Source organism: Falco punctatus (genome assembly GCF_963210335.1).
Source record: "Falco punctatus genome assembly, chromosome: 2".
NCBI classification, from domain to species: domain Eukaryota; kingdom Metazoa; phylum Chordata; class Aves; order Falconiformes; family Falconidae; genus Falco; species Falco punctatus.
In genome coordinates this window covers 78,314,956-78,335,747 of record NC_137581.1, presented here as the reverse complement: position 1 = coordinate 78,335,747, position 20,792 = coordinate 78,314,956, and the positions used below count along the sequence as shown (strand labels likewise).

The 20,792-nt window shown below is 41.6% G+C and overlaps 1 protein-coding gene across 3 annotated transcripts in view; it reads right to left on the bottom strand.

Annotated features, from left to right (window-relative positions):
* The window catches only part of IGSF5 (immunoglobulin superfamily member 5), a 66,643-nt gene that overhangs the window by 30,051 nt on the left and 15,800 nt on the right, over positions 1-20,792 (bottom strand). For all 3 annotated transcript variants that reach the window (XM_080376647.1, XM_080376646.1, XM_080376648.1), the window contains 6 exons: positions 13,140-13,460; positions 11,781-12,089; positions 6,554-6,685; positions 6,013-6,037; positions 2,796-2,908; positions 832-908 (listed from right to left, as the gene is read on the bottom strand). In XM_080376647.1, coding sequence (XP_080232773.1) covers positions 832-908; positions 2,796-2,908; positions 6,013-6,037; positions 6,554-6,685; positions 11,781-12,089; positions 13,140-13,460 — 977 coding nt within the window. The remainder of the gene's footprint in view (positions 1-831; positions 909-2,795; positions 2,909-6,012; positions 6,038-6,553; positions 6,686-11,780; positions 12,090-13,139; positions 13,461-20,792) is intronic.

Genomic DNA, 20,792 nt, shown 5'->3' with positions numbered 1-20,792 from the left:
AACAGCTGTCCAGAATTATTACATGTCCAGAGCAAAGCAAACCTCCACATTATAATGGTTTTACGTGTAACATACACAGAGGTGAATTCTCAAAAACCATTCCAGAGTTACTCCAGCTGTCAAGGCTGAAAAGATTAATAGCAATAAGTAGGTTTGTGGAGGGAGAGGAGACTTTTTAATTCCAGGAATGATGAAAGGACAATTGGCTTTACTTATGGGAAGTCTGTCCCAGGGAGGGCTACCCATCATGCTGGCCAGCAGAAAGGCCTAGCTGACATTTGGAGGAGGAAAGATATGAAAAGCAATGGAAAGGAAAGGGTAGACACTGAACACCTGTCAGAGCTCAAGGAGCATCCAGACAATGCTCTTAGTCACATGGTTTAGTTTTAGGTAGTCCCATGAGGAGCAAGGAATTGGACTTGGTGATCTTTATGGGTCCCTTACAACTTGAGATATTCTAAGATTCTATGAGGGGAAGTCTCTGACTTCGTAACTTTAGCCTGGGAGGTGGGGAGGAAGATGTAGCAGGGTGCTGAGGGGAACAGGTGTGACAATAGCTTTATTAGACTTTTCTTCCAAATATCCAGAGGTGGTTGTTTCCTTCTCATCTCCCTCCCCAAATCAATCTAAATCCAAGGCTAACACCCGGGGCACTTACCCTTGTAAATCAAACATTCAGGAATGCTGACGGGACATTCCACTTACCCAATTACAGCTGTAATTGACTTATAAATGTCTACCTCCACCCAAAATCTATGTTTGAATATAGCACGATACAGACTGTGTGAACTAAAAAAAAAAAAAAGGTCAAGATATCAGCATTGCAATTACCTTTGGTACAGAACTGGTATGTAAATCTGCAGTAGGGACAGTGAACTTTGAAGACATTGGGGGAAGAGAAGTAATTCCTGTAACAAGAATAGACGAGATTACTGTTATTCAGTGTCCATCACAGCATGAACCATAAGCCATTCAGCAACAGAGATAAATAGCCTTTAATATTGTGAGCCAAACTCTAGCTAACTTGTTGGGTTTAAATAGTTTGGGGTTTTGTAGTTGGGGGAACTTGCAGGGGTGATTTCTGTGAGTGAGAAGACACCAGGAGCTTCCCCCATGTCAGACAGAGCCAGTTCCAGGTGGCTCCAAGACAGTCCTGCTGCTGGCAGAGCTGAGCCCATCAGCAACACTGATAGCACGCCTGTGATAACGTATTTAACAAAGGGCAAACAACACTGTGCAACAAGAGCTGAGAAAAAGGACTGATCCTGCAGTCACCAAGGTCAGTGAAGAAGGAAGATGAGGACATGCTCAAGGTGCCAGAGAAGAGATTCCCCTGTAGCCTGCGGAGAAGAATATGGTGAAACAGGTCACCCTGCAGCCCATGGAGGATCACGGTGGAGCAGATATACACCTGCAGTCCATGGAGGACCCCATGTCACAGCAGGTGGATGTGCCCTGAGGGAACCTGTAGCCTGTGGCTCCTGGAAGGACCTCTGCCCCCATGGAGAGGAGCTCATGCAGAAGCAGGTTTTCTGGCAGGAACTGTGACCCCGTGGGGGCCTACACTGAAGCACTCCTTTCCTGAAGGCCTGTACCATGGAAAGGACCCACACTGGAGCAGGAAGGCCCCATGCTGGAGGAGTTCGTGAAGGACTGCTTCCTGTAGGAAGAACTCACACTGGAGCAGGGGAAGAGTGTGAGGAGTAACAAGTGTCATAGAGAAGGTATTATGGACTGACCACCACACCCATTCCCCATCCCCCTGCGCTACTTGTAGGGAGGAGGCAGATGAGCTAAGAAGAGCCTTGGATGAAGTGGAGGTGGGAGAAGTGGTTTTATCACTATCCTACTCTGTTATTAATTGGCAATAGATTAAATTAATCTTCCGCAAGTGGAGTCTGCTTTGCCAGTGACAGTAATTGGTGAGTGATCTCCCCTCCCTGTCTTGACCCATGAGCTTTTCCATCTTGTCTTCTTCCTCCGTCCTGTTGAGAAGGGGGAGTGGTAGAATGACTTAGTGAGCACTCTGTGGCCAACCAAGGTCAACGCAGCACACTAACAAATATGAAAGGACTTTGTCCAGGTTTACTTAGTTTTCCCTTTTTTTTTTTTAATAACTTCATTTTACAACACCATATACTCTTGAAGTCTTTCCACTGCACTTATTTCTTCACAATTTATTTGTTAGAGAGAAAAGGATGTATGCCTGGATTATAGACTGCACAATAATTTTATGTCATTAAGTGTTTGATTAAACGTTTTGATAATAATGTGGTTGGTAACGATTTGGTGGAAATTTACATTTGCTTTTGAAGAGTCTTTGTGCTTAAAGACTAGAATTTATAATGTCTTAGTCATTTACCAGTAAAATCATAGTTCACTAACTGCCTTTTTCTTTTTTTCTACTTTCTTTTTTCCTTTTCTGTGCTCTTTTTTGGTGGTGGTGGATTTTTTTTTGTTTTTACAGACCAACTGCAAAATATTGCCTAAGGTGACTGTCATACGGGAATCCAGTACTCCCACCTCCGGCCTCAGAAGATATTTGGAAGAACAAAGGCATTTAAAAAAACAAACAAGGACTAAAACTAAATTCAACTGCAAAGAACTCTGATGTTTTCTCAATACTTCTGAAGGACCAGACTCCAGAAAATCCAGTGTTCTGAAGAGGTTCAGACCAAGCACAAGTCCTTCACAAAGTGTTATGAAATCTTGTAATGTAATTGCTTGACATGTTGCCCAAAGGGCCTATGTTGAGAAGCAGTTTGACAATATGTGATTCACCAGCTTACACTTACTTGGGCTTTGTTCTGTGTTCCACCGTTCCTCTGGAATGTATCCCTGATTTTCGCTACCATGCCTTTGCCTGTTTTCCGAATCACCATTTTTTTTCTTCTCAGCTGAAACTTTTCTAGAAACAAAAAGTCCTATCATTATAACTTCATTATGGTAAAAGAACTCTTGCGTAGTAGGCTACAGAGTAAAAAGAACATGTCTCACTTCTGAAAAAATCGGTGCAAAGCATATCTGGCCCTTCCAAGCAATTAGCTAGTACAAATCTTGTCCCATAGAAGTATTACCTGTGAAATTCTGTTTAGAAAGTTTCCATCAGCTGCATTATCAGGAAGCAGGAAAATAGCATGCGCAATCTTCAAAGAGTGAAGAATGTGTTCCAGATCATAGGTTTTGTAGGAAATTAATTTTGATCTCCAATTCTTAATTACAGGGCATTTAGTGGCCCAATAATGGAATGCCAGCTAGCTCACTTGTATCACAGCCCATCATTTTTGTGATTTGAGCCCTCCCAGTCACAAAATCAAAGCATGTTATCTCACATCACCACAGTTAGCTCCCAAGTGATTCATGTGTACACTCCAAAGTTAATCTTTCACTTTGAAATTTACTTCACAAGTGAGTGTAGCCACATTGAAGTTGACATGACTTCCTTCGTTAAAGTTACTCATCTGAATTTGCAAAACAGTGAGCTGCATAGCTACACAGTAAGAAAAGGGTGCCTTTTTACTCAAAGTTCTTATGCCAGAAGACATGCTACTATTCATCTGTTCCTACCATGGACTCCTCTCGGGATAGTCTCAGGTCCATCTTTGCCTAGATTCCTGGTGTGGCAAGCACAAATTGCTGGCAGGACTATGACAGCCCAGAGATATATTGGAGAAGGAGGAAATATTATCCGATAGCAATATTTGTGGAAACTGCTGCATTTGCTTTTTTATATTTACTAGGAATTACTTTGCAGGCCCACAGAGCTTCAGATGAGCACTACTGATGCACATGTAAATATGACAAGTCAGCTATGCGGCTGGTTTAGGAGATAAACATTAGAAACCACTAAGAAATCTGTCGTGGTTGCCAGAAGACAAGAGAAATTGTTTAGGAATACCACCTCCACATGTTATATGATACTGTACTGTCTATTTTATCTGATCCTTAGATCTGAACAAACTCGGTGTAATAGCCAAATTGAAAGCAGTTACAGAAAAGTGTGGGAGGTACAGAAAGATAGCCAACCAAGTTAAAAACAAATGTGGGAAGTAAACCAATATATCTTTGGTCTCACCACTTCTTCACTACTACTACAATGCAGCTCCCAAAATCTGGACAATCATATTTTATTTTATTTTTTTTACTGCAGGTAGATTCCCCCCTAGGAAAAAAAAAACCAACACTGAACCTACACAATCTGTACGTGATTGTAAAAAATTCCTGCAATTGCAGTGTCATTGCTTACACATGCTAAAACTTTGCAGAACTGTCAACACTGCATTTCTAAGTCCAAGCTGAGCCATAGAGCCTGGACTCATCCCAGTGCTTAAGTATTTGCTTATGTGTTTGCTCAACTTTCAAAGTGTAAGCAACATTTATGAACTCAGTATGACAACTCATGTTTGAAGTTAATGGGAAAATAGGAACTTTACTGTACTGAGATCTAAGCCCACACATTCTGTCATGAAGATTGAACTGTATTTGCCAAGACGATATCCTAAGACATAGAGGGAAAGTAATGTTATGCCCTGTTCTGGAGCTGTTCATGTTGTCTGAAAGAAAGCACTGTGCAGACCCACATCAGCAAGGCAAGGCCCTGAGAAGGACACAGACCTGGCTGTACCAGTCCCCGCTGCCGGACAGATGCTTCCCTGCAGGTACAATTGATCTTGCCTTAGCAGGGTTGACCCTTGAAGGAAGCTTTTGGCAGAACCAAGTCAGAATGCAAGCAAAAAGGCTTTGTAGGACTTTTTTCATAGCAAACCCAATACACAAGTTGTAGCTGCTTTTGACAACCCATTCCCTGCTGATTTAGTCCTGCCCTATTTATATACCTGCACTTGGTAAAATAATCAATTTAGCATCACAAACTAAGAAATCATGTGGAAGTTAACTGGTATGGCATGGCATAATTAGCATCATTTCCTCAGGAGAAAATAGTGTTTACCTAATTTCCATATTTTGTTTCATATCAATAAAGTGCTCTATAAATGGTAGCCTGTCAGCAGACCTTCACAAAATTTCCCCACAAGAGGCCGTTAATGGTATTACTGAAGCGCGAGGCAGCCTGGTGTAACGTTTTGTAAGCTCATTAAGAGAGCGGGAGTTAAAAGCCCCACAAGCGTAGGCAGAGTATGAATTTACAATGCTCCCTAGAAGCTTAGCAAAAATAACTCCAAATAACCCCACTGACGTTGCTGTCACCGTCGCACCGGCACCGATGAATATCCTATTCTCAGTGCTGATAACCGTCTGCTGATTTCTAAGGTTTTCCAACTCAACGCGATAATGTACCAACAGCTGTGTACCCAGCCACGTCTGATAATCACGTAAGTGTCGACGCCCATCGCTGGGACAGTTTTATTAAGTTTTTATCAGTCGAACGCTACCGAACCTTGAAAGAGCCGGGCAGCCGGTGTCCCTTGCCTGCCGATCTATCCCAGGCAGCCAGCGGCGAGGCTCCCGGCCGCAGCCCCGGCCCCGCTGCCGGGCTCGCAGCGCCCTCCTGTGGCAGCGGCGAGGATGGCAGCGGGCAGCCAGCCAGGTGCGGGCAGTGCGGGCAGCCAGCCCGGTGCGGACAGTGAGGGCAGCGCGGGCAGCCAGCCCGGTGCGGGAAGCCAGCCTGCTGCGGGCAGGGCTCCTCCCCGGCCTTCCCCGGGGCACAGCCAGCTTTTAAGGCTCTGCTTTGCCCATCAGCTTCAGTAGGAGTGCATTTTCAGTTTGTAATTTCTGTGCTTGCTAAATCAGAGAGGGGGCGTTTGCAGATTTTGCTTCTTTTCACCTAGTTTATTGTGGGAACAGAGTTAACCTGCTGCAAGTGGCGGCCCTTGCTTTTTCGCCTTTAAGGTCAGTCTCTTCCCCTGCTGCACACACAGAAACTGGCCTGGTCACAGAGTGTCCTGGGAGTGCTGGGTAGTGGGGCATGGAAGCTGGCACACCCCTCTCACCATCTCACAGCAACCTGAAAGAGTTTGGTTAAAAGGAAAAATTCTCCCACCTCATCCAGCTTACCTTATTTCATTTTGATATGTTGATCCTAAGAAAGAAGGAGGAAAAAAAAAGAAAAAAAAAAAGTGTTTAAAACTCAGGAAACTAAAATGTGACCTACTGTAGAGCTCCTCTTTGAGCATGCACCGTGTTCCAGCTACCACAGGGGCATCCCTCCTCCCTGTTCACAAAATTGTGCAATGCCCCTGTAGAACACCTTACACAGAAACTGGAAATTAGGCATACAGCACTGAACGTATGTTTCAACAAAGAACCTCGGCATACAAATTAAACGTCATTGAAAGTTAACATACTCCTAAAAAACACCACTTCCGTGTAGTTAAGGAGAATGTCTGACACTGATTCCTCTGGAACCAATTTATAAAAGAACAGCAAGGTCAAAGTAAGGAGCATCTTAACCAGGTCATGGTTAAGAGCAGGATCTGTCTGCTCACACTTCTGCTTACAGGTCTTTGCACAGCACCAGAGCTGACACAACTAGGAGATTTATATCTAATTGAAGGTACTTTTTTAACGTATAGACAAATTGTGAAGGTTCACTTACCTTTCTTCTTTAGGCAGCAGCAACGTACAACAACAGCAATAATAATGATCAGAAGAATAATACCAACAAGTGAAAGCACAACTGCAAGTACAATAACCCACGTGCTTCTGCTGTCTTCACTGTAATAATTTTCTGTTAAATTAAATCAAGAAATATTGTACTATCAGAGCCTTTTCAGAATATTTACCTTTTCTGTGAGAAGCTATTACATGCTTGTTGATTATTTAACAAGGAGTCTGTGTTTTCCAAATGATGGACTAATTTTTTATGATTTTATCCACTTTACCAATGGTGCTCAAGTATTTAAAATGTTTCCGTATGCAAATTCTTTATTGCAATTTTAACTTTTCCCACTGCTACTTCTCTTCTGAAAAGCATAGGGTTGCAGTCTTCCAACCTATATTTTGTAGATATGCTGGACCTCCTAGCACCCTTTGGAGACATTTGGGGTTGAGGAGAGAGGTTAAGATCCAATTTAGTTGTCTATACTGCAGATATTAAGCATCTTACCTGGCTTGCTTTTGTCAGTGGAGAGAAAATAGGTGCTTTGGGTTACAATTCATCTGGCCAAATGTGGGGGTGTGTGTCCCTTTCAATATGATGAACAGCTCTCAATAAGCACCCATTTCTCCCCACAGACCACAGCCATAGTCTTAGGTGACTAGTACAGATAGAGTTCTCTAGCCTGCAGATGTGATTTTCTAACGAATTCCATCTTGGGATTTCTCTCACTAATTTCAGCGGGTGTTCGATTTTGGGACTTACTTGATAGGGCATCTGTTATCCACTTAAAGAGCAGTGAAGAACAAAACCTGTAGAGAGCAGCACCATTTGGGAATATGCAGCTACTAACCCATTTTCTCTGCTGGCATTCTCACATGAACTTACTCCTTTGTCTTTGTTGTAATCCACGGAGTTAAGTGAGGTGATTTAAAGATAACTCAGTGTCTCACTGAAATTAGTTTCCATGACCAAACAGTTTTCCTACAGAGCCCCTATGTGCACATAATTTTAAAAATACCTCATATTTCTTGCATAGCTAGATGCACAATGTGTTGGTTCTGACTGTCATATCATCCTGCCCTATGGTTTGGTTTTAACCAAACATTTCAGGAGCACCTCTAATTCAGATATCCTTTGAAAAGGAGCCCCAAAATAACATTGACAGTTGTTTAGAAACAAGCTTCCAATACAGGTGTGAGACACATTCAAACCTGACAAAACCCATTCTGTTGCACTGGGTTTATGATTGTCCTTTCCTCATTAGAGGTCCCAGTTAACGACTGCATGGCCACATTTAGCTGACAGCCTCTGGAAAAGGTACCACAGCAATGTAGGTGATTGGTAGTTGCATGGTGTCAGGACTAGTGTCCTGAGGTGTGAACCAGAGTATCTGCTGGTTTACCTATGGCAGGGAATAAAATCCTTTCTAGCTACAAATTTCCCTGGCCAGATGTTTGGGGTTTGGAGGTTTCAGACTACAAAGATACAAGAACAGAGCCTCCTACAAAGCTTGAACTGCTGTTAGGAGTCTGCATTCTCCAAAGCTCAGGTCATTATGATTAAGCAATTTGTTCCAGTCTTCTCTAATCCTAATGCTCAGTCAGCATGTCTTGAATTTCTTCTGACTGTTAGAGAAAACAAGCACTCAGTAACCTGCAAACTAGTAGTTAATTCTATAGGCTGCAATCAGCTGTGATTACAATTGATGATGAACTTGTTCATAATATTTTTACCTAGAAGTACTGCAACAAATATCTATATTTTATCATATTTTGTTCCATAAAGTACACCACAGAGATTTCAAGATGCCTGAAATATGAAAGACAGCTATTTAGCTATAGGGGAAATCTTAACCTTAGTGTGCAGGGAGGAGCTAAACACCCCTGCACTGGCCCAGGTTGGCTGCCACACCAAGGAATCTCACTCCCTGTCAGGTTCAGGTAACATGTCAAAAGAGGATCTATGGGCGCTGAAGCGAGAAGGAAGGATAGAACACAAACACTCCCAGCCCTCCAGCATTGTGGTTTCTCCTCCACTTTGGAGGATCCAGAAAGAAATGTGAGCTGTGACCAGAAGATATAAATGCAGGAGCTGCCAGCTCAACATGGAGGTAGGGTGCAAGAGAGGGGAACTAAGGCATGATGGCATTAAACCCTGTTTAGATCCCTTAGTAAATCCACACCAAGTTACATATGAGGTGCTTAGTATGGACAAAGCCCCTTCCCCGTTCCACAGGGCCCATCCTTTGCTGCTATCCAGACCTATGGCTCCTCCCAAAGCTGCCCAAAAATTTACTTGGGCTGAGTATCTGCAGAAAAGGGGATTTTCCATGGCACATGCTGGTGACCAAGGAGAAATGAGAGACTGGAGAAAGCTGCACATCACTTCTTGGATACTTTGGAGCTTTCTGACTAACGTAAAAAGCAAAGGAAGATCAGGCTCATGGCACATTCCCTATCTTCATCTTCTGCAGGTCAAAGGCCATGTGAAGTCAGCACTGAATCCAAAGAGAGCTTGGGACCAGCTAAGGCACTCTGCCGTGGACCCCATTTCCCAATAAGAGCTCTGCGAATGCATCTGCTAGGAAAACTCCCTAGGAGTTTCCAAATCTGGGGCTCAGCCAAACACCACTGTGACTGAGGTAACTCTGGAGGAGGAGTGTCAGACATAAAAATGCATCACCTTGTACGGAAAGGTCTGAGATTAGACTGCTCTAGAGATGCAGGAAGGTAGGACATTCATTGACCAGGAGACGGCTGGCTGAAGAGAGCTCAGAGTTTTGGTTGTACTTCTTGTGAATGGACAGGTCTTGTTTGTGAGGAAGATGGAGGAATTTGATTGCTCAAGCTTTTAAGTGAAGGCTGAAATTGATATTACAGTAGTTTTGGGAAGGACTCCTTAAATGTCTGAAGCTAGTTGTATTGTTTCCTGACAACAGCTAGCTAAGGCTGACTCTATATATGAAAAGTCAAACAAGCTCTAAGATTTCAAGTGTGATATATACACATTATATATCTTCCTCTGTCATAAATTCCATGTCTTTATTTTATTCTAATATTTTAACGACTTCATATTTTCATATCCTGACAAATTTTGAGTGTCTGCTGCTGTACAATTATTTTTCCAAAGAGAAATGAATAATGGTCCTATACAATCTCTAATTATACACTGATAATTGTACTTCATGACATTTGTTTTTCTCCTTTTCTGATTTACAATGAGTAACTATGGAAACTGAGGGTGGATGCCTCAGTACTTCACAAATGAGCAGGTAGGGGAATTTATTAATTTCCTCAGGATAGTTCTATTTTGCTTAGTCAGTAATTAGGATCAATGTGACTAGAAAAAAGTCACATTAAGAATGGTGAAATTACTTTTTTCAATTACATTACAAAGCAATTACTTCTGAAAAAGACTTGCTAATAGTGACTCATACTTAAAATAAAAGGCATAGTTACTCAGCCCCCTCAGTTGTTTATATGTCGAAACTTCTATACCAAACCCCTCATCAATCCACTATAAGAATGCCTTTGTATGTGCTGCATTCACCCATTACAGAAGAAAAACCTGTTCATCAAGAGAAGCTGTCACTTTGACTATAGAAGTTCATGATGCTCACCACATCGTAGAAAGAAAGGTAGATTTGAGGCCCTGCTCTATACAGAAGACAGATATGGGTGCATAGACCCACTGCAAAAAACTCCATACAATCTATGCATTTCCCATACCACAGGATAAGGCTAATAAAGGGGAAGTCACTGTAGGGTGGACTACGTCACCATGGGAGGCAGTGTACCTATATCCAGTAACCTCAGCTCCCTGACATGCAAATTAGCGCTTCAAGTTTAGTTTGCCTTGAGACTCCTCTACCTGGTAGCCGAGACACTTGGCTAGTCCCAAAAGAGAAATGCTCTTAAGGAAGGTTTGGTATTGTCTCCCTCGTCTGCATTAAACACTGCTAACGCACAGGGAGATACTTTTTCTTACTTGCTCTTATTGTGTTAGGGTTTGGAAAAGAAAAATATTTTTCATAGGATTTTGTTAGATTGTGAGGCAGATCTGTAGTGATAGTCTCACTTGCTTTGTTCCACACTGGCAGCACAGACCTGATAAAAATCACCCTTTTCCTGATGAACCTCCTAGTACTGTGAATGTGTTAAATTATGTAAATGCTGACAACCTTACTGAAAATATTCAGGGTTATCAAAGTCTTGCTAACTGTTCTTGAGAGATTTGCCCAACATCCATGTTTGGAGTGACCCTGACTTTCCTTAAAAGCAAGAAAAAGCAACAAAATGCACGATCCGAAGAATTCCACGTATGTTTGTTGCAGGACCTGTTTTACCTTCTTCGAAGATGTGAGAGAACATGCAATGAAGAGAAAAAAGCAGGCCCAATGGCTATTTGATCAAAGTAGACTTTGGGATAAGGTCCATGAATATGCAGCTTCTCTTGTTCTGTAATGGGTGAACACACCACATACAAAGACTTTCTTGTAGCAGATTGGTGATAGGTATACAATACAGAAGTTCCTACATATAAATGCTATCATCTGCAATTAGGTGCTCTGTCCAGCCCTGGGGACGTTACCACCATACTACAACTCTATCACATCTGGTCACTGCTCATATGGAGAACTTCCTAATTGCACCTAAAGTGCTAGTGCCAAATCTATTCTGTATTATGTGTGGAAACTGGGAGTAAAATCCAGGGGTTTTCCCAAGTCAGTGGTAAAGCTGGTATTGCATATTATGCAGAACAATTTCACCTGAGGGTTTGGCTTTAAGGAAATGAGTAAGCGAGGTCTAACAAATTATGTTAATAAGGCAAGCATGGCCTAGTCAAGGATATTTAAGATCTAAATTCATTAGATGTTTACTTGGTCAAGGAGCAAAGGCTGGTTTTCTTAGCAGTGAATCTATAGTAGGAGTCAGTGGCAGATGTACTGCTTTGTTTGTCTTGTTCAGTCCTAAATTGGACTTTGTGGTTCATTAGACTTGTACCAGTCCTCTCAAAAATATGAATTTAACCCTACCTCTGTATCAGGTTGTGGTAACGGGTCTTAATTCTATCATCTTTGCACATGCCATTGTATTTTATTTGCAAACTGACTACTTTTTTCAAAATAAAGCAAAGCAAAATGAAACAAAAAGCACAGTTCTGATAATAGGCACTACAGTACAGGCACTACAGTATAGGCAAAGTACAACAAACATTAACTTACCTATAGTAGAGTTGAGAAAAATAACAGTTACTGTTGCATTCTGAGGGTTAGGGAGTGCTTCTATGTCAGCTAAACAAGTCAAAATCTCAGTGTCCATCGGAGTCAAAGTTAGGATGCTCAGGGCATTGTGGAGGCCATTAGATCCTTGACTTTGCTGGGTAACATACCTCGACTTATCAATGAAAGAGTCATTTGTCATCCAGGTAATGTCTGGAGCTGGAGCCCATCCTAAGGCTTCACAAACAATTTCAACTGTTTCATTCTCTTTTATTGTTAAGGTGCTATTTTTGATGAATAAAGATCCATTAACTGTAGGAGGGAAAAGATGTTTTGTTCCTTCAGAATATTTGGCTGTATTGCTTTCCTGCTGATAGTTTTAAATCTTATCTCACTACCCAGAAATAGCTGTGCCTCAAGATATGAAGTCAAAACCAATCATTGTTAACACAGATATACCTTATGCATGATATAAACGTGCAGATATTGCAACTTCATGGACGTGTTGTCCAAAATATCTAAAGCACAAGTTTCAGCTTCCAGTACCTTTCCAATAAAAAGCAGGAAATTATGTTCTTTAGCCATCCTGATGTATTTCCAGCTGAAGGACAACATAATGAAATAACAGTGTTTCTTTCTAAGTTTTAAGTATGCTTGGGTTTTATCAGGAAAGGCTTATGGGTAGATGATGAGATGTTACTGCGTGAAGCACCGCTTTGACAAATGGATAGTGTCTGGTGGCTAGATCTTGCTGTACTGGCTTCACCCTGTCACTACTGATGTTCAGAGTGGGGGAAGAGAACTCATATACATGGGCTTGATATGCAGGAACTTTTTGTTCCTTGGAATTGGTAGCTTGCAGCAGCAATCATATGAAAAGTATCGCCTTGTGTCTCAAGGGCTTTGCTTCTACATGCCATTAAACCAAACCCAAATAAGCTGGATACAGACTGATTCCTGAGTCAGAAAGCAGAAGTGAGATCTGCCCTAAAGGCAGCAGATGGTTCATGTACAAAGATGTACTTAGGGGTAATCCATACTGTTTCTAGACAAAAGATATTTTTTGACTGGCTGCTGGTGGGCCTGATACAGCCTTCAGGCATTTTGATGAAATCCAATAAAGAATAAGAGATGTAACAGGAAAAAACAAGGGCAGTTACAACCTTTGTTAATGGCCCTCTGCATGTGATTCTAGTGATTCTAAAATCTGCTTTGACAGTAAAATTAAGACAAAGATGACAGGAGGCAAAAGATGGTAAATGACAGCATGTAGTCCTTCACAGGGATAATTTGAGCAATTCATCAGAGGATTCCTTTAAGTGTAGTATAATAAAATAGCTTTCTATTGGTGTCTATACGCACCTTGAACAGAAAGAAATGCAAATCTGCTCTCACTAGGTTGCTGGGTACTGCATTCAATTTTTCCAGAGTCACTCAGCTGGGTGTTGTGGATGATCAGCTCCGAGGTAAATCCATTGCTACTGGTATAATTTTGAGAGGTGAAGCGGTCTGATGTTTCAACAGCTCCTTGAGAACTGAGGACAGTGAGGACAGGATTTCCATTGGACAGCCAAATGAGAATTACCCATCCTACTGACACAGTGCAATTAAATCGGGCTTCTGAACCAGCAAGGACTGTTGCATTAGTGGGGCCATTTATAATAGAGTAACAAAAGCCAAGACCTGAAAGGAATTATAAAACACAGTCTGTAAACACATATACAACACCACCACCAAAGGCCTTTGACTTAATTTTTACTGCCAGCAATTTAAGGCTAAAAAGCCACGAACCCAGGTTCAAATAGTATTACTTACTAGGAGCCCTGGGACATTAAGCACTTAGTTATGTATCAGGAAAGGCTGCTGATTCAGCTGAACTTCACCTCTGACAGTCATCAGTACCTGATACTTTCAGGAAAAGATTCTTGTCTCATTTTCTATAATGCCTGTCAGTAAGTAGTTAAAGATACGTATGGTGAATTGAAATTACAACCAAGTAATGTTAAACCCACAACAGTAAGCAGTGGTCAAATGCTATGTTGTTATGATGGATCCCCAAGCCAATCATTAAAAGAAGTATGTTTTTATATAGTTCAAAAGATCTTAACTAATTCAGAGATTAAGATGTACAATCTAATCTTTCAGCTCTACCTTCAATTAAATGGTTTTCTTTAAAGATGCATTTGATTTTTTGTACCTACTTCTCCCACTCCAAAATCGCCTGTCTCTTCAGTGATTCACTAAAAAGCTGACTTGTCATTTTGCTGAAAGAAAGATCCACTTTTAAATAGGAAAATACATGAGTTCTCTAGACTTCAAATGAATAAAGGCATATGAAACTGGTCCCCTCTGCATACCTTGGATTGCCACTGATTTTTTGCAGTCCCAGCATATATCCTTCTATGTTCTATCCCCTATTCATCTGCCTTTTCCCTTATTTCTCATACATATATCACATACATACTTACCCACATTTTCAGGCTTTCTGTTAACCAAAGCTGCTGTAATTCATGAGGTTTTCTTCCTTAAAAGGTGGTATGAATTATGGCTACTATTTTTCAAAACTGAAAGCTCCTTTCTAATGAAGGCATTTTGTTTTCCTTTCTTCCTCAATAAACCCAGGGCCTCCCATTGCCCTCAGTGGAATGAAGGTGCAGCAGTTGCCCAGGCAGATGGTGGATCCCCTGCATGTGGGAAGTTGGAAGCACTCGCTTCTATCAAGCACAAAGTGAAGGAACGACGAGGGCAGAGACCCTCTTTTTCAAAGCAGCAGCTGTGACTTCAGTCCCTGAAACAGCCAGGGGAAATGGTGCCGGTTTGCAGGTGGGCAAATCTTAAAGCATTGCTCAAAGAAGGAACACAGTATACTCTAGTCTTCATAAGGGACAAACCTTCACACTGTAAGAACATCCCAAATTATTTCGTTGGTGTCTTAGGGACTTGAAAGAGCAGCTTACCAATGTCTCTCCTGTATCGGGGAGCTCAAAATGGTACGCCCACATAGGCCAGTCACTTCAGTAAGTCACTGCTACCCAGAGCCTTCCCGGCTGCAGGTGGAGCGGGGGAGAAGGGAAGGGACTGCCATTGCAGGCCGTGCTGTCACCAAGCTTCACCCCGGGCCTGCCATGCTCTGCATGCACCAGGCACAGCTCCTCCTTATCCCCCACAGCTGCTATCGTCTGTTCACCTGCCTCTACGCTCAGGTCTGCTCCCTTTTGCCCTAGTTCTCACCTGCACCTCACTGTGATGGAGTTGTTCTTCGATGGAGGCATTGGAAGGTTTTGGTGGCAAGGGGCCTCAGGAACTCTCTAGTCCAAGCCTCTGCTCCCAGCAGAGCTAACTCCACAGTTAGGCCATTTGCACAGGGCCTCATCAAATCAAATTCTGGGTATCTCCAAGGATAGAGATTTCACAAGCTCCCTGCAGACCTGCCAGTGAGATGTACCTCACCAGTGAGTTTTTCATCACTTAATGGGAAACATTCATGCTGAGGAAGCACCAGGACCGCCAGTGTTACTCCTAACGATTCAGCCTCTAGTCTGCATAATTACAGCAATTAGATACTACAGTCTATAGCAGTCTAATTAAAAACCCATGTCTGCAAATTTGGCCTGAGAATAACTGTTCAATTATTTTCCTGGAGAAACTCTGAAATGGCCATTGGTCCCTTGCTAAGAGTATTCAGGACAAATCAACAAAGTGATTTTTAAAGGTTTCAGTCAACCCAGGTTTTGTACATCTTAGGCAGTGTATTCATTAATGGTGTCCTAGTTTCAGTTGGGATAGAGCTGATTTTCTTCCTAGTAGCTGGTACAGTGCTGTGCTTTGGATTTAGTGTAAAAATAATGTTGATAGCACACTGATGTTTTAGTTGTTGCTAAGTGGTGCTTACTCTAAGGCAAGGGCTTTTCAGTCTCCCATGCTCTGCCAGTGAGGAGGTGCACAAGAAGGCAGGAGGAAGCAGAGCCAGGACAGCTGGCCTGAACTAGCCAAAGGGATATTCCATACCACAGAATGTCATGCTCAGTGTATAAACTGGAGGGTGTTGGCTGGGAGGGGCAGATTGCTGCTCAGGGACTGGCAGGGCATCGGTCAGCAGGTGGTGAGCAATTGTATCGTGCATCACTTTTTTTCTCCTGGGTTTTATTCCTTTCTCTCTTTTTGTTACCTCCCTTTTCCTCACCATCATTATTATTATCATTAACTTCAGTTTTTAAATTGTTCTTATCTCAACCCATGGGGTATACGTTTTTCCAATTCTCCCCCCCATCAGCTGTGTGGTACTTAGCTGCTGGCTGCAGTTAAACCACGACAAATGGATTCATGATAAATTATTGAAAAATTCATTTTTCATTCAGTCAATAGCTGAGAATATGCTCTATTGTTTCACACAAAAGAGATATTTGATAGTTGTATAAATGGAACCAGAGCCCAATCTCAGTTACGACAATGCAACCAGAGCCTCAGTGAACGCAGTCAGGGCATAGGGTCTGTAATCTCAATGCTCCAATGTCAACATCATTTTCTAATTCCGAGATCACATTTAATCCTAGGCAGTGTATATCTAACCAGGTTTGTGCCAAGAATTGTTCTTTAATATAAACAGCTCCTCTCTTTCCTCCCACCACATGAACTTACAGACAAGAGCCTTTTCATTCTTTGTTTTGCAGGATTATACAAACCTAGCTTTCCTGGTACTTTGTATGATTGACACTGAGTTCTCTCATGTTTAGAAAAAAATTTTACAAAAAATTTCCACCTTCCTGGGTTATGTTACCTCTACCATGCACCTCGTTCTCCAAAGTATATCTGTGTGTGAGCCATAAACATTAAATGAAAAGCAAACTCAGCTTCCACTGATAGTTAAAAGAGCCAGATAAGATACAGTGAAACATATTTCTGTTCAAATTAAATGGCTCATTTTTTCCAGCAGTATTTATTCAAAGTTCTCTTCAGACTTGTAAAGGAAAACTGAAATGCTTTAAAACATGAAGCAACTTGAAGACAAACCCAGTAACTGAATCTATGTGCATAGTTTAATATATTGCTTTGCAGTTAACCCAACAAAATGCTTAAAAGCCATTTCCTCTCTTTCCTGTTTGTCACTTTCTGAACGTTAGGGATTGGCCACCTCTGTGGATGGTATGATTTACAGAGCTCTGGGTTTTCTAATCAATGTGCACTGATGAAGTACATTCCAGCTACCATGTGATAGATACAGCCATGAACAAAATTCCTTAGAGTTAACACAAAAATGTATTTAGTTGCTCATGAAACAGGAACTGCATTACTTACCTACACAGCTCCTCTGAAAGGAAGCTGATGTCTGTGCATCTGTCATTTATTTCCATGCCTGTACAAACACTTTATTTTTCTAAGGAGCCATGGATCTGAATAAATGTTGTGACTTTCATTACACTTCTAGCTGTTAATTAATCATTTGCTACGAGATCATGGCTGTGAGTTCCATTATAATCTTGAAATTTATCCCTAAACATGAATTATCAGTGATCACCAGCTCTAAAAATACATGGTTAATATTGCTTTTGTTTTCTTCAGACAGTCAGGACAGTATAGGCAGGTAGGTATGAGTTATTCCTTTATTTATGTAATATAATATAATTATTTTTTAACAGTCCATAGGTATGATGGAATCTACATCTTCTTCCATCAACCATATCTGCTGGAGCAATAGATGGCTCTTCACTGACTTTTGTGAGCTAGGGAATATGTCCATAAGCCTTGGATGGGGATCCTGTGGGTGGCAGGAGGACTGAGGAGCAGGACATAGCTCAATCTTGCCTCCATTTAGATCTCAGTAAAGCCCCAGCACAACCAAAACAGGAGCTTCACAAGCCTTCTCCACCTGCTGCCAAAACGTTTTCAACGGTTTCAACTTTGCCTCTATATTTTTGCTTTTATTCTTTATCCTGCAATAGCACATGAGGTCCTGAACCAACTGTGCGTTCCATTGTCCAACCCATGTACAAACACTGATAAAGTAACTTGTGTAAGGTCAAAGAGGACATTCATGACAGAAATGGGATCTAAAGCCAGTTTTACCAGTATCTTAAGCCAGTGCTGTAAGTCCTTTTGCTGGACCTCGCTTCTTGCACTAAGATGAAAATTTTAGTGCCAGTTTCATTTATGTACTGCTTAAAAAATATCTTGCAGATGGTTGCTTTCAGACAGATTAAGGCCTCAGGCTAGATTGTCGTTGCACTTTACAGGAATTACATGTTCAGCTCTTAACAGCTGGTTTAACATCTGCTTCCCCACACACAATCAATAGAAATCTCACCCAGGCAAATATAATCTTTTCAACAGGGAAATGTTAGGCTGTCTTCATGATGCTGCATTACTCCTTGACTTTTGAAGAACAAAGCTGAGTTAAGACACATTCTCTGAGGTACAACACTAAATATTTATAAAGCAGTCACTAGTGGTGAAAGTTTGCTTAAACTGGTAAGTATTTATGGTATTTCAGTTGCTCAGTCCTTCCCAACAGTGTGCAAAGTGTACAGCAACTCCTTTATGAGCTGTGTACTCCCTCCTCTGTCACACAAATTCACTGTCGCATCACTGTGGGTTTTGAAGAGATGAAAACGCATCTTGTTCCCTGGATGATGCCTGCACTGAGGGAACATCATTTGCCAAAGAACCACTCTTGCCCTCTGTCACCAATGTTTTTTCTTCCATGCTTGAACTAACTCTAAAAGACCACTTTTTCACGCTGAAGATTCCAGCAACAAGGGCATTGAGACATGGCTACCTTCTTTTCCTTCCTTCCTCTGCTGACTCCGACTTTCCTCTTTTGTAAGTGACCTATTTGGATGCAGCATAGTGAAGGACAGGATGGGCTTATCCTTTTGCCATAATGATGACTTTTTTTTCAACCTCATTATCGTATTTCAAAATAATCTTCCCCTCTATACCCATAACACCCTTCCATAAGCACTGTCTTTTATCCTCCAGGTTTTGTGTCTAGTCTATGTCTTCCTCCCTTGCTTCTCTGTTGTTTCTGTTTGAACGTCTATGTTTTTTTCCTTCCAGTCTGTTTTAAATCTCTTTATTATTTCACTCTTTCTTTAGTTTCTTGCTCTCCCCACCTTGTCTTCTGCCTTCCCTGTCTCATCGCTGGCCCCCTGTTCCAGCAACAGCTCTGTAATAGATTGTTTTGGATTTGCTAAGATTTTTCTTCAACACATCTCAAGTTTGTTTCAAAAAACAACAGCTTTGCGGCTGAGCTTTTTGAAAAACAAAATGGGTTAGAGTTTGTCAAAGCCTGCAGAGGACTAGCTTGTTTGCTTATGTTAACAAGACTTTTAAAATGCTTATAGGATGTTTCTGTCAAGTAAAACTGATCTACTGGTACTCAGCAACACATATTTCCACCCACTTGCACACAAACCTCTCCACAGCCCTCAGCTGTGACTTCCCATCTCTTCTCTTATTCACTGTTTGACAGCTGTCCCTGGCAGCCTCTTTTGGCTCTGCTGCTGGACTATTCTCCTCCTGCACTCTTGTCTCCAGTGGCAAGAATCCCCAGGCTGGAAGCACCACAGCACCACCACCAATATCCTGACAGCAGACTAGGACCTTGCACTGCACGTCGACCCTCCGTTCTGCACTGTTCTCTCTGCTAAAGGGCATGTTGTGCCCACCCAGGAGGATGCTCAACTCAGCTGTGCCATGCAGCCATCTCGGCAGCCTAGCTCCACCACCCACCCTTGCAACTTATGACATCCTGAAAGCAGCAATACTTCTTCCAAGAGCAACACTTGCCTCTCACAATACACATTTTCTCTTTGCTTTGGGGTGTCCTCCCATGGCTGCACCACACAGTGTGGGCAATATCTGCTACCCGAGTACAGCTTACATGTGGAGCAATAAAACACCCACTGCAGACATGTTTTACATCAGTGAATAGTAATAGAAATCCTCTAAAGCAATGCAGTCCTCTGCTCTGGATGCTTAGGAAGGCAGTGCAAGAAACAGGACAAATAAGAATTGATGCTTCCTTGTTACAACTTTTCAGTGTCCAAAAATAAGAGATCTAAGGACTTCCTGAGCCAATGCTTGCATCTTCACATATGGAACTACCCTCCACATTTATTTCTAGCTTTTTTCAGCCTATTTATAATTTGGTATCCCCCATATCCAGCAACCATGAGCTTTACTATTTAATTACATACTGTGAGGAAAAGTACATTCTTTCGTTTACCTTAAATCTTCTTTTGGCTAGTTTTACTGGTTGCCACTAGTTCTTTTTGTTATGAGAAACTATGAATAACCATTTCACCATTCACTTCCATATAATTAATTATTTTAATAAATATTTACTCTTTCTTCTTTTTCACAAAAAGAAAAATATTCCAGTCTTATGAATGCCTCCTCATATCTTTGATCACCTCTGTCACACTTTATACCTTTCCCAGACCTAATATATCCTTTTTGAAATGAAGGGGCTAACAAAACATCCAGTGTTCAAGATGCAAGCTTTCTGTAAATTTATGCAATTCCAGGTTTCATTGTATTTCCCCTGCTGAAGACACTAAACAGTGAAATTCTCTTTTTCAGCAATTTACTCTTTTTTTCAAGGTACAAACTCTATTCCCCCACGAGACATCTTCAGTTAAGTGATGTTTTGCATTGAATGTTTTCTGCTCCTTTATTACTTACTCACTTGGCATCATGACATTTTCTGGCAAATCTTCCTAGTCTCTTTTTGGAATTGGCTGCCCTAAGTAATTCTGCACCACCTGCAAAGTCTGCCACCTCCCATTTCACTCCTCTTCACTAAGTTGTTTAAGAGCTTGTTGAATACCGTACATCCCTGTGCAACTCTGCTGGGAATACCACTCAGCTCAGAAAACTCCACATTTATTCCTGCATTATGTTTCCTTTCACCAATTATTAAGCCATGACAATACTTTTCCTTTCATCCACTGCAGCTCCGTCATTTCAGAGCCTGTTAAAACCCCAGCTAAACAACAACAATAAAAAAAAACAACC